At 39.7% G+C, this 14,817-nt stretch overlaps 4 protein-coding genes across 4 annotated transcripts; 2 read left to right on the top strand and 2 right to left on the bottom strand.

Moving 5' to 3' along the window:
* LOC110676752 lies at nucleotides 1–2,190 on the top strand. Its single transcript, XM_021845824.1, has 2 exons — nucleotides 1–585; nucleotides 648–2,190. Exons 1-2 carry the CDS (start codon nucleotides 566–568, stop codon nucleotides 1,546–1,548), a joined length of 921 nt encoding a protein of 306 aa, XP_021701516.1. The 5' UTR covers nucleotides 1–565; the 3' UTR covers nucleotides 1,549–2,190.
* LOC110676751 lies at nucleotides 891–3,821 on the bottom strand. Its single transcript, XM_021845823.1, has 2 exons — nucleotides 3,366–3,821; nucleotides 891–3,303 (listed from the first exon to the last, which is right to left on the bottom strand). The coding sequence occupies exon 2, from the start codon at nucleotides 3,301–3,303 to the stop codon at nucleotides 2,245–2,247; it is 1,059 nt and encodes a 352-aa protein (XP_021701515.1). The 5' UTR covers nucleotides 3,366–3,821; the 3' UTR covers nucleotides 891–2,244.
* A 2,228-nt stretch (nucleotides 3,822–6,049) lies between these two features.
* LOC5576426 (general transcription factor IIH subunit 3) lies at nucleotides 6,050–7,509 on the top strand. Its single transcript, XM_001662584.2, has 5 exons — nucleotides 6,050–6,180; nucleotides 6,396–6,772; nucleotides 6,833–7,078; nucleotides 7,140–7,312; nucleotides 7,379–7,509. The coding sequence occupies exons 1-5, from the start codon at nucleotides 6,066–6,068 to the stop codon at nucleotides 7,440–7,442; spliced, it is 975 nt and encodes a 324-aa protein (XP_001662634.2). The 5' UTR covers nucleotides 6,050–6,065; the 3' UTR covers nucleotides 7,443–7,509.
* On the bottom strand, nucleotides 7,432–9,228 carry LOC5576430 (5-methylcytosine rRNA methyltransferase NSUN4). The gene is made up of 3 exons (XM_001662585.2): nucleotides 9,059–9,228; nucleotides 7,731–8,998; nucleotides 7,432–7,666 (listed from the first exon to the last, which is right to left on the bottom strand). The coding sequence occupies exons 1-3, from the start codon at nucleotides 9,119–9,121 to the stop codon at nucleotides 7,522–7,524; spliced, it is 1,476 nt and encodes a 491-aa protein (XP_001662635.1). The 5' UTR covers nucleotides 9,122–9,228; the 3' UTR covers nucleotides 7,432–7,521.
* Between the last annotated feature and the right edge of the window lie 5,589 nt (nucleotides 9,229–14,817).

Genomic DNA, 14,817 nt, shown 5'->3' with positions numbered 1-14,817 from the left:
TATAGGAAACAGCACATCATCTCCTGTTTGAGTCAGGAAAATTGTTGATCGCGTTCAATTGAACCCAGACTGTCAAAAACACTATTTGATACTATAGCAATTGTGTCGTGTTGTATTGTATTGTGTCTGCAGAAAAAAATCAGAAGCGATGTGTCGCTAGACTTCGTTCGTTTGTCTAACGATGTTCATGATATACTAATACAATGTAGCCTGGACTAGCTGAAATGAAATGGACTCGTTTTATATAAAAAATATATTTTTTTTTTCTACAATGCCTTTTTATTACCAAATCATAAGAACATTCAAAGAGCAATATTTAAAACTGCGAAAGCAAACAATATAATTTTGAAACTTATTCATTACTTTCAAAAATTTGATGATAATCGAACATCATGAGTACTGCCACCAAGACAACTTCATGCGTATGACACACCATGGTTTTATTCACATTGACGGTGTTTTGTCGTCTTTTTTTATCCGATTTTCATTTCGAACTGTAAATAAACAACCCAAACTTGTGTAAAATTCAGCTGCCGGAGTATTAACTGATTCGTAAAAATACTAAATGGAGTTCAATAAGGATGAGTAAGTAATGTGGAACTTGAGATTTATCATCGAGATGAAAATTTCCATCGTTCCATACGCAGGTACGAGGAGGAGGAGTATTTGGAAGAGCCGGGAGACATGGATTCTGATCATCACGATAATGAATGGTTTCCTCAACAACAAACACCCTCTCCGCAGCCTTTGTGTTCTCAGGACCCGTTACCGATTCCAGATGATTTGAGTGAAGTGAACCATTTTCTCCCCGTCGATGGTTCCGACGATGACGACCATTCATGTTTTAATTGCTCGATAGTATCCGATGGCGCTGCGGAGAACTATTTGTACTTTTTCAAAGCAACAATGTTCCGTCGGCTTTATCGAGGTCAGATGCGCCCAAGAGAAGTGGGAACTAAGAATGTTTTTGGAGATTCTGTTGAGGACGTAATTAAATGCATTTGGAAGTTGTCTGTAGCGCATGTATCGAGACAAATCAATTTTGATGATGATGGACCAAAGTGGGCTGAAAAGCAAGTCCCGGACCAAGAAGATATTGAGAAGTTCGTCACGATGCAAGATCAAATGAAAAGGAAGGCCTACACTATTTCTGAAGTCACTCCTCGATTGCTCACTTCATGGAGAGGCAAGCAAATCAAAATGTTCATTCATGCATATTCGGTAAATGTTGAAACCAACCCTCAACACCAAATGGTCCTCAAACAGTTAATTGCACCCAACAATCCAGATCGTTCGGGAGCTCATTCGACGCGGGATGATGCAGCTCTAGCAAAAGAGTTGAAGAACAACCATCCTGAACTGGAAGGCCATCACAGTTCCTGGTTGTTATGGGCCAACACAATTCATTCGTCAGCGGCGCATAAACAAGAGGAAATGAAAAATGCTCCGTCGCCTCCTTTGGAACTTGCGAAGTATTTGGTGGGATATCGACCGTCGGGACTGCTTTTCAAGATTTCTTGGCGTATTATCGGTCCTCGGGTTTCTTAATAAAACAATTGTTTTGATTAAAGCCGACGTTTCGAGCATTTATTTGCTCATCTTCAGGGCAAAATCGTTAATTGCTTTTAAGTCAAGTGGATTTGAACAAACATGAAACGAACGGCTAACAACATTACAACAGCTTTCACCCGAGCACATCTAAACAGTTTAACGATTTTGCCCTGAAGATGAGCAAATAAATGCTCGAAACGTCGGCTTTAATCAAAACAATTGTTTTATTAAGAAACCCGAGGACCGATAATACGCCAAGAAATCTTGCGAAGTATTTCAGGTGGACTGGCGTCTCGAAAGCAGCCCGACTACAATCTGTTCATCGGGGGGCATCAGTGGCTCATGCCGTAAATGGGGGATGGATGAAAGATGTTGAGGAAGTTTTTCAAGGCATTTCTTCGGCGGTTTCCATTCTTTCGAATGTTGCTCGTAAATTGGAAGGAATGATTGCGAAAGGAAAAGCAGCTAATGAAATTATTATTGCTGTCCAATCTGCAGTTCGCCCTGAGGAGACAGAGGTAAGTAAAGTCCTGGCTGACAGTGTAACTGACTGTCCAGATGTTGATCACATGTAACAAAAGTGAAAAGAACGATGTAATTTGAATGAAATAAAATAACCGATTATATTTTCATCTCAAATCCGATTTTATTCATTATTTTGAAGAAAAAAGAACAGCAAATATTGTGATAAAGTCACTCAGGAATCACACTTAAGCCTAAATCGCTTGGATTTTGTTGCAGTCCCTTCTCAGGATAAAAATGTCCTCCAGGGAAGTAACCACAATGAGCAAAAAGTTTTTGGCAGGAATATTGTTTGAAAAAGCTCATTGCATCGCAGACATCACCCATTATTGGAGTGTTTTCTTGGTGTCTTCTTTGCAAATGTTTTTTGACAAAACCAAAAACGATCTCAATTGGATTAAAGAAGGGACAGTACGCCGGAAGGAATATGGGAATAATGCCGATCGATCGCAAATACCGAATGATATTTGCATCGCAATGAATTTTTGCGCCATCTAGTATCCAAACCGAATAGCATCCTGGGTACTGACGAACTTTTGGATTTCGTAGTGCAAACTCTCGACAACATTCAAAAAATTTAATGCGATTGAATGTTCCATCAGTCCAAAAGCTGTCTAGAATGCCTTCAACTCCAAGAAAGCACAAGAATGATAAACGTGGGCGGCGACAAAACTCACCACTGTAGATCACTTTTTGCCCCACAACACCATACCCCTTCCGGCGTAACATGTCCCGATTGTCGAAACTGACTTCATCAAGGAAAACTAAGTTGTAGATATCCCAGGGAATTGCCAGAAGTTCTCGCATAAATCTCACAATCTCTTCTTCCCTAATTTGCATCGCTCTCCTTTCAACAGTCTTCCATGAAAATCCGGCTTCATGTAAAATGGAGCAAATGGATGAAACGCTGATATTGATTTTAAATTGCTTCTGGAATCTCTCTTTAGCTTCATCCAAAAATAATAATGGATGCTTTTGGTATAACTGAACCAACCATATCCTCATTTCCACTCGAAACTTTTTGTAAACTTGAGCACGTTTCTTCCGCTGGTATACACCCTCTTTCTCAAACTTACGAAACCAAGAATATATGGTAGATTGGCTTTTACCGTAGATTTTCGCAAGATCCTTTTTGGATATACCCAAATAATAGTGTCCATACAACGCATGATACACGGTATTTGTATTCGCTAGGATCTTCTGGACTGCATGGAGTACAACGTTTGTCATCTGGAAGGATACGGTATTTGGATTATCTTTCAATTCAAAGTACAGAATTAATTATTAATTACCTTGACTTTAATTCCACACGATGTTGTAAATCAATCGATGTTTTGTTAATGTTTTTGTTGTTCAGTTATATTTTTTTCTTTTTCAATTCAATGACGTCCATCAATTCTGAAATGTCAAAACTAAGAATGACAGTTCTTTTGACGTCGCCAGAAATTGTCGCGTCGCTGGACTCTCCAGCGAATTGCAGAGTAGTGCTGCAGCGACAATAACCGTGTCCCAGGCTAATATATATCCATTGAAGCTCGCCGGATAAATATTATATGCATTTCAAATTTGTTTTGTCAATGTTAAAATGTTAGTGGGTGTTTCATATCTTAATAATAATATTTTATTTTCACATATTCAGATTTTATTGTTTCATTTTAATATTCTTGTCAAATTATAATATGTTGATAATTAAACATAAGGGCCCATTCACAAATTTTATAACGCTTTAGGGGGTGGGTGGGTGTCCTAACGTTGTTACGGCTCATACAAAAATTGTAGAGTATCAATACAAAAAGCGTCACAAGGGGGTGGGTGGGTGTCCAAAATGGCTAATTTAAGCGTTATGAAATATATGAACCAGCCCTAAAATGATTGTTTTTGCAACCGGTTGGCATGGAAGATACTTCCGCAGGTATGATTGATATTGTTTACGGAATCCAGTTTGACTTATGCTGCGAAAAATACATTATGAATCTGTTGAAAGGGAAGGAAATGTTTAATTGGAATTCCGTCTATATTGTTGTTAAAAAAAACTTACCTTTCATTAGATCTTATGTTTTATTTCTATTTTGTTACTCTGCCTTTTTGAGATTTGGAGAATAGAATTTCAAATAATAATTTTCTCTTAATTTTATGTGGTTTAGCATTTCAGTCGATTGTTTACCTTTGATGAGATTTCTGATACATAAAATTGAATTTTATGTACAGTCGCTGCTTCTCCACCCTTCTGAACTGCCATTTTAACTATATTATTACATACCAGCACGCAATATTCAATCTGTCTGGAGAAGTTAAATGCGAAGCAAATACCAGGTATATGCTGGCAGCAAATGACTTCTGTATGAAACCAATATCTTCAATGTTTAAAGTTTATATGACTCCTATTACACTCGAATAGCTCAAAAAATGATAAGTATTGGAATGCATTTGAAATGCGCGTGTAGCGCAGAGAGTAATATAAATATATTGTCGATTGTTGCACCGACGCTTATGGAAGATTAACACAGGGATCAAGCGAATATATTTTAAGTATTTTAAGTAAAATCCAAGTAAGTTGACCTACTAAACATCAGATTTCCTCGGTCACCCGATTTAATCTAGCGATTAGTCAGTTGATCGCTGTGTTAAACTTCCATAAGTATCGGTGCAACAATCGACCGATTTTTCAACCAATTAGGTCCTAAAATTTTTAATGAAATCTTGTTTTTATTTAATAACACGAAAAAGCATGTTACTGTACCCGGATAAAAAATACAATACAAAAACAATATAACGCATTGTAACAGTACCATTCAATATATTGGAAATACAATACAGTATATTGTAAAATGACAATACAATTACAGTACAATATATTGTTTTGAACAGTTCACTGTATGGTATATGAGATTTTTGCAATATAATGTATGGGTGGTTAAGTATCGTAACAATACAAATATAGATATTTTCTCATACAAACATTTTGAAAATACAAAACGATATATTGTTCATGTATTGTCTTGATTAGTAATTCGTGTATTGTTGTACAATACAAAAACAATTCAACGAACTGTATCATGGTTGCATTCGTCGTTATAGCTAATGTCAAGTGACTTCTAAAAAACTACTTATTTTTACTTTTTGAATATTTTTCACCCAACATTTCTTGCTTTCTGAACTTGTTTTGTTTATTTTTTTCAGCAAAGCTACATAGAAAAAAGCAACAGTTGTATTACGCAAAAATAGGAATTTGACCAAAATTGTAAGGTATAAAACCAATTAAAAACAATACAATGTTCTGTTACAATATATTATATTGTTTTTGAATTGTTTATCCAAACAAGAATAATATTGCTTCGACATTCAATTACAATACGCTGTATTGTATCCAATACGTTATATTGTACATTAATGGTTTATTCCATTCGCTGAATGATACGTTTTTATCCGGGTAACTACTTTAGCAATTTTTCCCGCTCAAATAATGACTATATCATGTTTGAACTTTAATTTAAAAATTTGGTTCATAAATGAACTTTGACACTTTTGATCATGTTTGACGTTCGCTTAGTCGACAAAAACACCACAGGGGTTTTAGTTCGACCACTGGGGTTGTTCCTATCTGACATTTCGTAAGGGACACGGAAAACAAAATACACCCAAAATTTGAGTTTAAGCCAAAGGATGTGACAAAATCTAAAAACATGTTTTTTGGGCTTAAACCAACGGAAAACATTAGAAAATTGAGTAAACATGTGTTTTTGGCTTAAACTTAAGCGTTTGGCACTAAAATTGGGACTGGGCTTTAGGACCCTATTTAGTCAGCTATTGGACTGTCAAATGTTTAATGGGGTGTTTACTTTTGTAGTCCTACGCCAAATGACTTCTATAAATTTTTCAGAATGCAAAACGCAGCCGTTTGGTGAAAATATATTCGTGGTGAATAAAATTGACAGTCAGTCACGCACCGGTCTGTCAAGCAAAAGACGCAAAAAGCAAAACATCAGAATCTGATGTTTTGTAATTTATTTTTTTTTTCTTTGGATTGTCGTACTCGACAGGCTAAGACCATTGGTTGGTCCATCTCGCGTTTTGTAATTTATATCGATCAGTGCTGGAAAATGGAAGGTAAATACTCTAAAAACAATCACCCTCATTCTTGTTTACGGCGGATCTAACATTCGATCGAATCCTATTCGTTCGAATCCATGGCCCATTTGATTTTGCTGGCGTAAACGAGAATGCGAAACGGTTTTCGATCGTAAGCGCATTCGAACGTAAACAAGAATAGGGGTGAATAGGATTTATCGACGTTTAAAACTCTGCTTCGTTCGGTTTTCCAGAAAACAAAGATGCCAGCTTGCTGGTCATTGTGATGGACACGAATCCCTCCCAGCGGATCATTCGCGAAAATCCCCACCATTTGACCCAATGTCTGGACTCGATTGTGGCCTTTGCCAACGCTCATCTAATGCAGAAGGCCCAGAATAAGTTGGCGGTCTTGGCTTGCCATCATCATGCTACGGAGTTCCTTTACCCAACGCCAGGAAAGCCGCTGGATATCCGGCAGGTCGACGGACAGTACGAAGCTTTCACGCTGGTCGAGAAAACCATCAAACAGAAGTTGGCCAAAGTGATAAGCGAAGCTCCCCGGTTGACGGTCCCCACCGAGTCGCTGCTGGCCGGAAGTATGGCCATGGCGTTGTGCTACATTGCCAGGGTAATTATCAAGAACAGAAGCTAGGGGGAATGGATTATTGATGTTTAATGCCTATTCCAGGTACATCGCAACAAACCGGCGGGAGTGAAGATCAATTCCCGGATACTGGTCGTCACGGGAAGCAACGAGTGCGCCTCGCAGTATATGACCTACATGAACGTGTTTTTTACCGCACAGAAGCAAAACGTCTCGCTGGACGTTTGTGCCCTGGATAAGCCGCTGAGTTTGCTCCAGCAGGGATGTGATATCACCGGGGGACAGTACCTTAAACTTCCGCAGCTGGATGGCTTCCTGCAGTATTTGCTGGTCAGTGGATGGATTAAAACCGAATAACACCAGGTTGTACTAAGATGATGTCTAATTTCAGTGGGTGTTCCTGCCGGAACCTCTAACTAGGTGTAAGCTAGTGCTTCCGCCACCGGTCAAGGTCGATTACCGGGCGGCTTGCTTCTGTCATCGGGAACTGATCGACATTGGCTACGTCTGTTCTGTGTGTCTTTCCATTTTCTGCAAATTCAGTCCAATTTGCACCACTTGTCAGTAAGTATCACCGTTATAGGAACGAGCTAAGAAATTTTGCCTTACAACGTCCCTTATTTCTTACAGCACCGTTTTTAAAGCACCAGCTCCAATTGCGGCCAAGCCGAAAAAGAAGAAAATGAAAACATGAAGCAATATCTTCTATTAACTTAAGAATCTTCTTGTTACAAATTAAACAATAATTCACATTTCTAACTTTTATAATATGACTAATTATTCCGAACTAGTTTGCAGAAGTACATTGGTCCGAAATTCGCCGGCAGGAATGGCAGAACTAGTTGACCGTATTTCAGCGTGTTTGGGTAGGCGAATTTGTACATGTCGGAAAACGGCTGCATAACCAAGCTCAAGTCCCTGAAACACGAAAGAATGTGATTAGAATAACTAAGTTTTTGGAAGAAATGGTTCGTTCACATACTTAACAGTCAGGGTCATTCCCGTATCGCTGAACACGTTGCTGAGCGCCATGTGAACCACACCGTCATTCTGCACTGGACTCAAACTGCAAGTGGAATAGACCAGCGTTCCACCAGGCCTTAACAGTTTCATGCAGTTCGTCAGAATACCTGCCTGAAGTTCGGGCAATCGCAATCGCTCCTTCACCCGACTCGATTTGAAGATGTTATTATCGTTCTCCATCACCGAGTGCCGATCCGTCGTGCAGGGGACATCCACCAGAATCCGGTCGTACATTTCGTACTCCTTTATGTCGCGAGCGTCTTGGTGTGTGACGAAACAGCGCTGCTTTTTACACGCTTCTCCGAAGTTATAAAAGTAACTGTTCATCAGTTTCTTGATTTTGTTAACGCGACTCTCCTGAACATCATTGCATACCAAAGTTCCTGGTCGAAGAGTTTGCAGCATCAAAAGCGATTTCCCTCCAGGGGAAGCGCAAGCATCCAGAACACGATCTCCCGGCTGGACGTCCAATGCCAAAGCAGGGAGCACCGAAGCCCCATCCATCAGGAAATGCGATAGAACTCCGGTAGAGCAACTTCGAGGCGGCCGGAAGTCGGAAACGTTTCCTCGTTCATAGGAGAATATTTCCAAATTTTCCGGAATCTCAAAACTGTGTTCCATCTCGATCGATACCGGGAAATCTGCGCTATTGTTGTAGTACTTGTAGTGGTCCGATTCCGAAATGAAATCCTCCATCCCCTTCAGCTTGGACGCCGGAATAAATTCCTGCAGTCCAGCCACTCCCACATTATGGTCTATCAACCGTTGAAAGTCCATTTCGGCATCGTCCCTCAGTGTCCGGTTCAGAGATTTCTTGTAATCAACGAACTCTTCCGCAGTTTCATTCACTTCCCTCACACCCTCCAAATCCGGCACATCCTCCTTGTACAGTTTCTCCAGCTCCTGCCTCTGTTGCGTCTCGGCAAACGCCTCAATCTTCTGATCCAATTTGAAAATCTTATCATCCGAAAACATCTTGGAATCGTCCCGCGTCAGAAATTGCTTCTTGGCCTCGTAAATATCCCTCAGATTTATAGCGCCGTCCGCCCGGAGAAAATCCGCCGTCTGTTCGCTGTCCCCGAACTGGTTCACCAGGGCCATGTACTTGTGCTCCGTCAGCAGGGCCACCCGGATGCTTTTCCATTGCTTGCCGAACACCTGGCCGTAGAAGTCGTCGAAGTTTTCCAAGGCGCGATCTTTGGTGAACTGCTTCTTCTGGGCTTGCGACTAAGGAAACGATGAGGTGGATTGAATCACTATTGAACAAGAGAATCACGTTAGACTTACCCAATGCGTTTTACTGTGTTTAGATCTTGTGAGAATAAGTAGCACTTTTCTGGTACGTAACATTTTAATTTTGATTTCAATCAAATTTGCGCTAAAGATGTGCAGTGCCGGTAATCGTGTTACGTTATGGATGGAACGCACGTGCGAAGAAGGGAAAAGTGCAAACGAAAACAGCGATCAAAACAAGAAAGTGAATGTGGTGAATTTACCTTTTCTAATTAGAAAACAGGGCTGCCAGTAGCATAAAAGGAATTCCATTGCGACTGCATCCGCAGCCATGCACTGAAAATAGGGTGGTGCAAATAATCCAACACAGACAGACGTCACATCGCCATTGTCCATAATTGTCCATCGACCACATTTTTAAAGGTCGATTGAAATAGATTGTAGGTATCAGGTGTCAGAAGGCCGGCTCCAATGGCACCAGGCTTTGGACAATTTAACGATCATTGAAACACGAGCCATAATTTCATCCCATTGATCCGCCTGCATTCATACAACACGCATGACATTTATCGTTCGTGGAAGATAACGACCCATGAACGAAAACAAGAAAGACACACACCACCCACTGTTTGGCGCCGATCATTGTGTGTCAACACTTGTAACATTCGCTGACCCACACTCATTCTGATCAAGAAACAGAGGCGAATATTTTTTATTTTCTGTGCTATGTTTGCAATTAAAGGGGTGTTCAATGGTCCAATAGATTATAGTTAGGTCACAGACAAACAGACGTAACACTGAGGAAATTTCTATCGACCACTCATTTAACGATCATTTCAAATTCGCTATGTTACAAATCTAACTCCTCTGGTAGTCCGCGCATCGTTTTTCTTCGCGTTTGACGTTTCACATTACCGCCATCTGCCGGTCTTGTTGCACGAAACACCTTTTGAGGAGAACGGAGCACCGTGCTTTGGGGAGAACATCCATCCTCCGTCAGTATCAGATGGTGACTGAGACAAACTGACCCTCTTCGCAGGCAGCTAGCCTCACTAACAGCAGAGCTCTGTCCTACCTGCTCGGTGTGAGAGTAAAAGAGTAGGAGAGAGTGAAACTAGATGTAAATATAGATGAGTTGAAAATAGATCTGTATCGGTAAAGAAGCTACAAGATCAACTGAGTCCGGCACAGTAGTGGCCACGAGCACGGAGTGCCTTAAAAAAAAAACAAGTTGTTTTTTGTCATCATCCAGTCCGCTAGAAATTACAACGTAGGGCCGATACTACCTGGACCAAACAAGCAGAAACACCAATAATAGGCTATGATGTATAGCATATACAATATTAAAATTGGAAAAAACATAACATAATTAATGACTTGTTGTCAATTTAATTGAAAACATGATTGAGCACGTTGATGAAATAACCAATGAATAGTTAATCCAGATTTTCATGACATTTTTTTTAATTTGAATCACTGTCAAATGTTATCAAAAAAAAACTACTACAAATTAATTAATTCAGGAAAACAAAATTAAATCAAAATTGGCTATTTGGCCAAACACATTTTTTTTTCAAAAAGAGGTTATTATTTTCGAGAAATTTGAAGTTGAATGTCTTTTTCCACACAAAATTAAATGATAAAAATTCTTTACATTTACTAAAGCAACACACCTTTTAAGGATTATTCAATTCAGATATATGGATGTGGATGCCTTTTTTGTTCGGCCTAGGTTTTCGTAGAGCTCCATCACCACATCACTCCATCACCATCAACACATAAACAAAAAAAACTACCTACTCTTTCACCGACATTCACTTCACTTTTTATTATGTTTAAACCAATATGTTGTCAGACTCAAAATATACATTAGGCCCTCTATCCAATATTTATATATGCTTTTTCACTGCGACTAGTTTTATTTGTAATCTAATTAGTAGAAAGATTTATAACTTCACTGGGAATCAAAACAGACTGAGAAATGTCAAACTATGAAGTTCACAAACAGCTCGTCGTGAACTTTTTCAAACTTTTAAGTTCGGTTTAGTTTAAAGTGAACTATTAGGAGAAATTCAAGTTCACAATAAGTTCCTATGGAAATAGATTTAGCCTCGATCAATGAAATCACCATATCGAGTAAAATAATGTGCTATTCCACTACACGTACATACCGCAGTGGTAAGCACTATGGTTTCAATGCCAGGAACTCGAGTTCGAGTATCACAACAAATATATACAACTCAAAAAAAAAAAAAAACAAATATGCCAATTATCCTCTACCAATAAAACTAGCAATGGGCTGCAACGAAAGTTGGCTATTTGTATTTTTTTTGTCAGTTTATCGCAGTTTATTTTTTGGTTGAACAACGTTCTTTTCAGTGACACAAGCGAACCTTTTGTGAACTAAAGTTCGGTTAGTTACTTAAAAAGTGAGCTGCATAGAAGGTTGTTCATAGTCTTTCAAATAGCTGATTAAGCCAAAACATGACATTCTATCCGCACTTTTGGTAGCTTGGGTTAGTAACCAAGTATGTAGCTTGTTGTTACCGAACAGACGAGTGGATTTACACATCATTCAACAATGCTACAATGAAGAGAAGACCCTCATATATCTCCCAATGGTGATAGTTTTTATCTTGGTCCATTCATTTGATTAGAAACAATAAGCTACACACATGGTTACCAATGGCTTTTAGGGCGAGATCACAAGTTATGCGAGATTTGTTCTAAGTGTTACGTCTGTTTGTCTGTGGATAGACCTTCAACGCGTACGCTTCTCTTTTACATCCTCGCCTTCTGTCTGTACTTGGTAATATGGTTTGAGATTTTATAAAATATGTCTTAGGCCGGAACAAATTTAAAATTTTACTTTTGTCAACTCCCCCCCCCCCCCTTCAAATTTTTCAAAAAGTTAGAGGGGGGAAATAAATAAAATGTCTTATTTTAAGTGTTGGTTTGCACTGTTGTTTTGTGTTTTAAGCTAGTTTTGTAATTCGTCCTTACAATATTACATGAGACAACAGGTGTTAGTGGATTATAAGTCCTAAAACGCTGTAATTTTCAGTTTATTGCCTGTGAAAATGGTTTATTAAATTTGGATTTGTACCGGTGTGCTCGCGTCTATGTCCAACTGAAAACTGCCGTAGTTCAATCGCTCTCTTATACACACACACACACACACACATATTCATTATCTCTCGGTGTACAGAACTGTCCCATGACCAAAGTAACTCACGTTTCAGGTATAATAGTTTTGCGCACAAGATGAATGTACATTTGGTAAAGATATCACTCCGATACATCCCTCCTTAAGTTTGGAAATAAAATCTACAATATCAAAATACTCGAAATCATTTATTGACAGGTTCATGATTTAGTAAATATCGAGACAATGTTTGAGGTTCATTGATACAAATGAAAATCTTTGTATTTACCCGGAGCATTTCTATTCCTTCGCGGACGAACAATATCTTCTGTCTGTATTTCTTTACAGCTAGTCTGTGCGCGTTCATAGTTAGTCTCATTACAACCTGGCTGTGAGTCATCGTTGAGAACCTCTGTCGAAGATGGCTGCACATCGGCGTCGCTGGATCTTTGTAATGGCAATTTCTTCAAATGAGTTCGGTTACTCGTGTATTCCTTCCCGGTTTCTTTAGATCTGACCTCAAGCTCGCTTCCGTTCACGTTGATTACTTCAAACTCCTCTGGTCGAAAATTAGGTTGCGTCGATCCCAGTTTCAAATTGCGCATCAATACGGTGTCACCGGCTATGATGTTGTTTTCTCTAGCATGTCTATTATCATTAGCATATTGCTTCTTATGTTCATTGATTAAAGCATCCCGTTCCTGTGTTCCTCCAAAGAATATTCTGGTAGGTTCCTGTATCGTAGGGAGGTAGCTAATCAGCTCTCAATTAAACATCATTTTAGCCGGAGACAGACCAGTTGTTTCCTGAGGGGTTGAGTGATAGAATAACAGATATTCGTAAAGATCTCGCTTCCAATCGGTATCTTGAGCTACACTGATTTTAATCCTCTTCTTCAAGTTACGGTTCTGTCTTTCGACAGCGCCGTTGCGTTCTGGCCAGTATGGAGTTGTTAAATTTAGATGGATGTTGTAGGACTCGCAGAACTTCCTGAGCTCAATGGCGCGAAACAGAGGGCCATTATCAGTTGTTATCGATTGAGGGATACCGAACTTGCTGAACATTTTCAACAGTGCCATAACCACCATCGAAGATGTTGGATGTTTCATTGGTTCGAACATGGTATATCGGGTTGTGTAGCAAACTACCACCAGTAATGAATAATCATTGGGCAGTCCTTCGATAAAGTCCATTGCCACATCCTGCCATGGAAGAGTAGGTAATCTTCTTGCCATGGGACATGGTGGATCAGGTTTCGCCATCATAGCACATTCCTTACACGCTTTTAAGGTTCTTTCTACTAAATCATCTAGCCCAGGAAACCACAACCGCGACCTTAAGTGTGCTTTCATTGCAGTTGAACCTTGATGACCAAGATGTGCTATCTCTGTGACTCTTTTCTGAAGAGCCGCAGGAATTACAATTCGATCTCCCCGTAGTACCAAATCTCCGTATTGGGCCAGTTGTTCTTTGATACCGAGGGTTTTAAACTGAGCCGGTACGTTAGTCCAGTCCTCGGTTGCTAAAGCTTCACGAATTTTGCTTAAGTCGATATCTTGTGCGCTAGCTCGTTCCAATTCATTTTTGCTAATCCTACATGGCTGCATGTAGGGTGTTATCCAGCTTACAGTATCTGTATCAAGGACTTGATTGATCTGGAATGGACAGAGCCTTGAAAAAGCATCTGCAACGTTTCTGTCTCCTGGTTCGTAACGCGTATCGAAGTCGAAATTCTGGAGGCGAAATATCCATCTCTCGATTCGAGCGGATGGCCTCGATCGCACACGGTCAAGCAAGTAGACTAGCGGTTTACAATCCGTGATGAGGGTGAAACGCGTTCCGTAGAGATATATGTACAATTTTTCCATTGCCCATATAATTCCGAGACACTCTTTCTCGGTTTGACAGTATTTGATTTCGCAAGGGGTCAAACTTCGAGAGATACACATGACCGGTCGGATTTCATTATTCTCTTCTTGGGCCAAAACGGCACCAAGGCCATTAGGGCCAGCGTCGGTTATCAAATACGTTTTATCACGTGGATCGTAATACTTAAGCGTCCTTTGATCAGCCATTGATTTTTTCAAATCATCAAATTCCTTCTGGTGGTCTGTTTTCCAGGAAAACGGAGTTCCTTTATGCAGCAGTTGTCTCATATAATGGGTACGCTTAGAAAGGTTTCCAATAAACTTTCCAAAGAACTGTACAGTACCCAGAAGTGATCGCAGCTCACTAGTTGTTTGTGGAGCGCGCATATCCAAGAATGCTTTAATTTTGGTTTCAGTCAGGCTCACACCATATTTTGAGATTTGGAAACCGAGAAATTCAACGCTTGATGCTCTCAAAACTGACTTCTTCTCGTTGACTTTCAGATTGTAGGTCTTCAAACGTTCAATGACTAACGCCAAAATACGATCATGTTCTTCTACTGAATCGGCGAATATTAATATATCATCTAGATATATTATAACACCTTTGATTCCACCGATAAGATTGCTGATTGTCTTTTGGAATAATTCGGAAGCACTTTTTATTCCAAAAACGAGTCGTGTGAACCTATATAGCCCGCTTCGTGAAACGAAAGTTGTTATATCGCGGCTTTCTGCATCAAGCTCAAGATGGTAAAATGCGGACTCCAGATCAAGTGTTGACAGCATTTCCGCTTTGT

Source organism: Aedes aegypti, chromosome 2, assembly GCF_002204515.2.
Source record: "Aedes aegypti strain LVP_AGWG chromosome 2, AaegL5.0 Primary Assembly, whole genome shotgun sequence".
NCBI classification, from domain to species: Eukaryota; Metazoa; Arthropoda; class Insecta; order Diptera; family Culicidae; genus Aedes; species Aedes aegypti.
The sequence above is the reverse complement of the archived record's forward strand: the minus strand, read 5'-3'. Positions and strand labels throughout refer to the sequence as shown.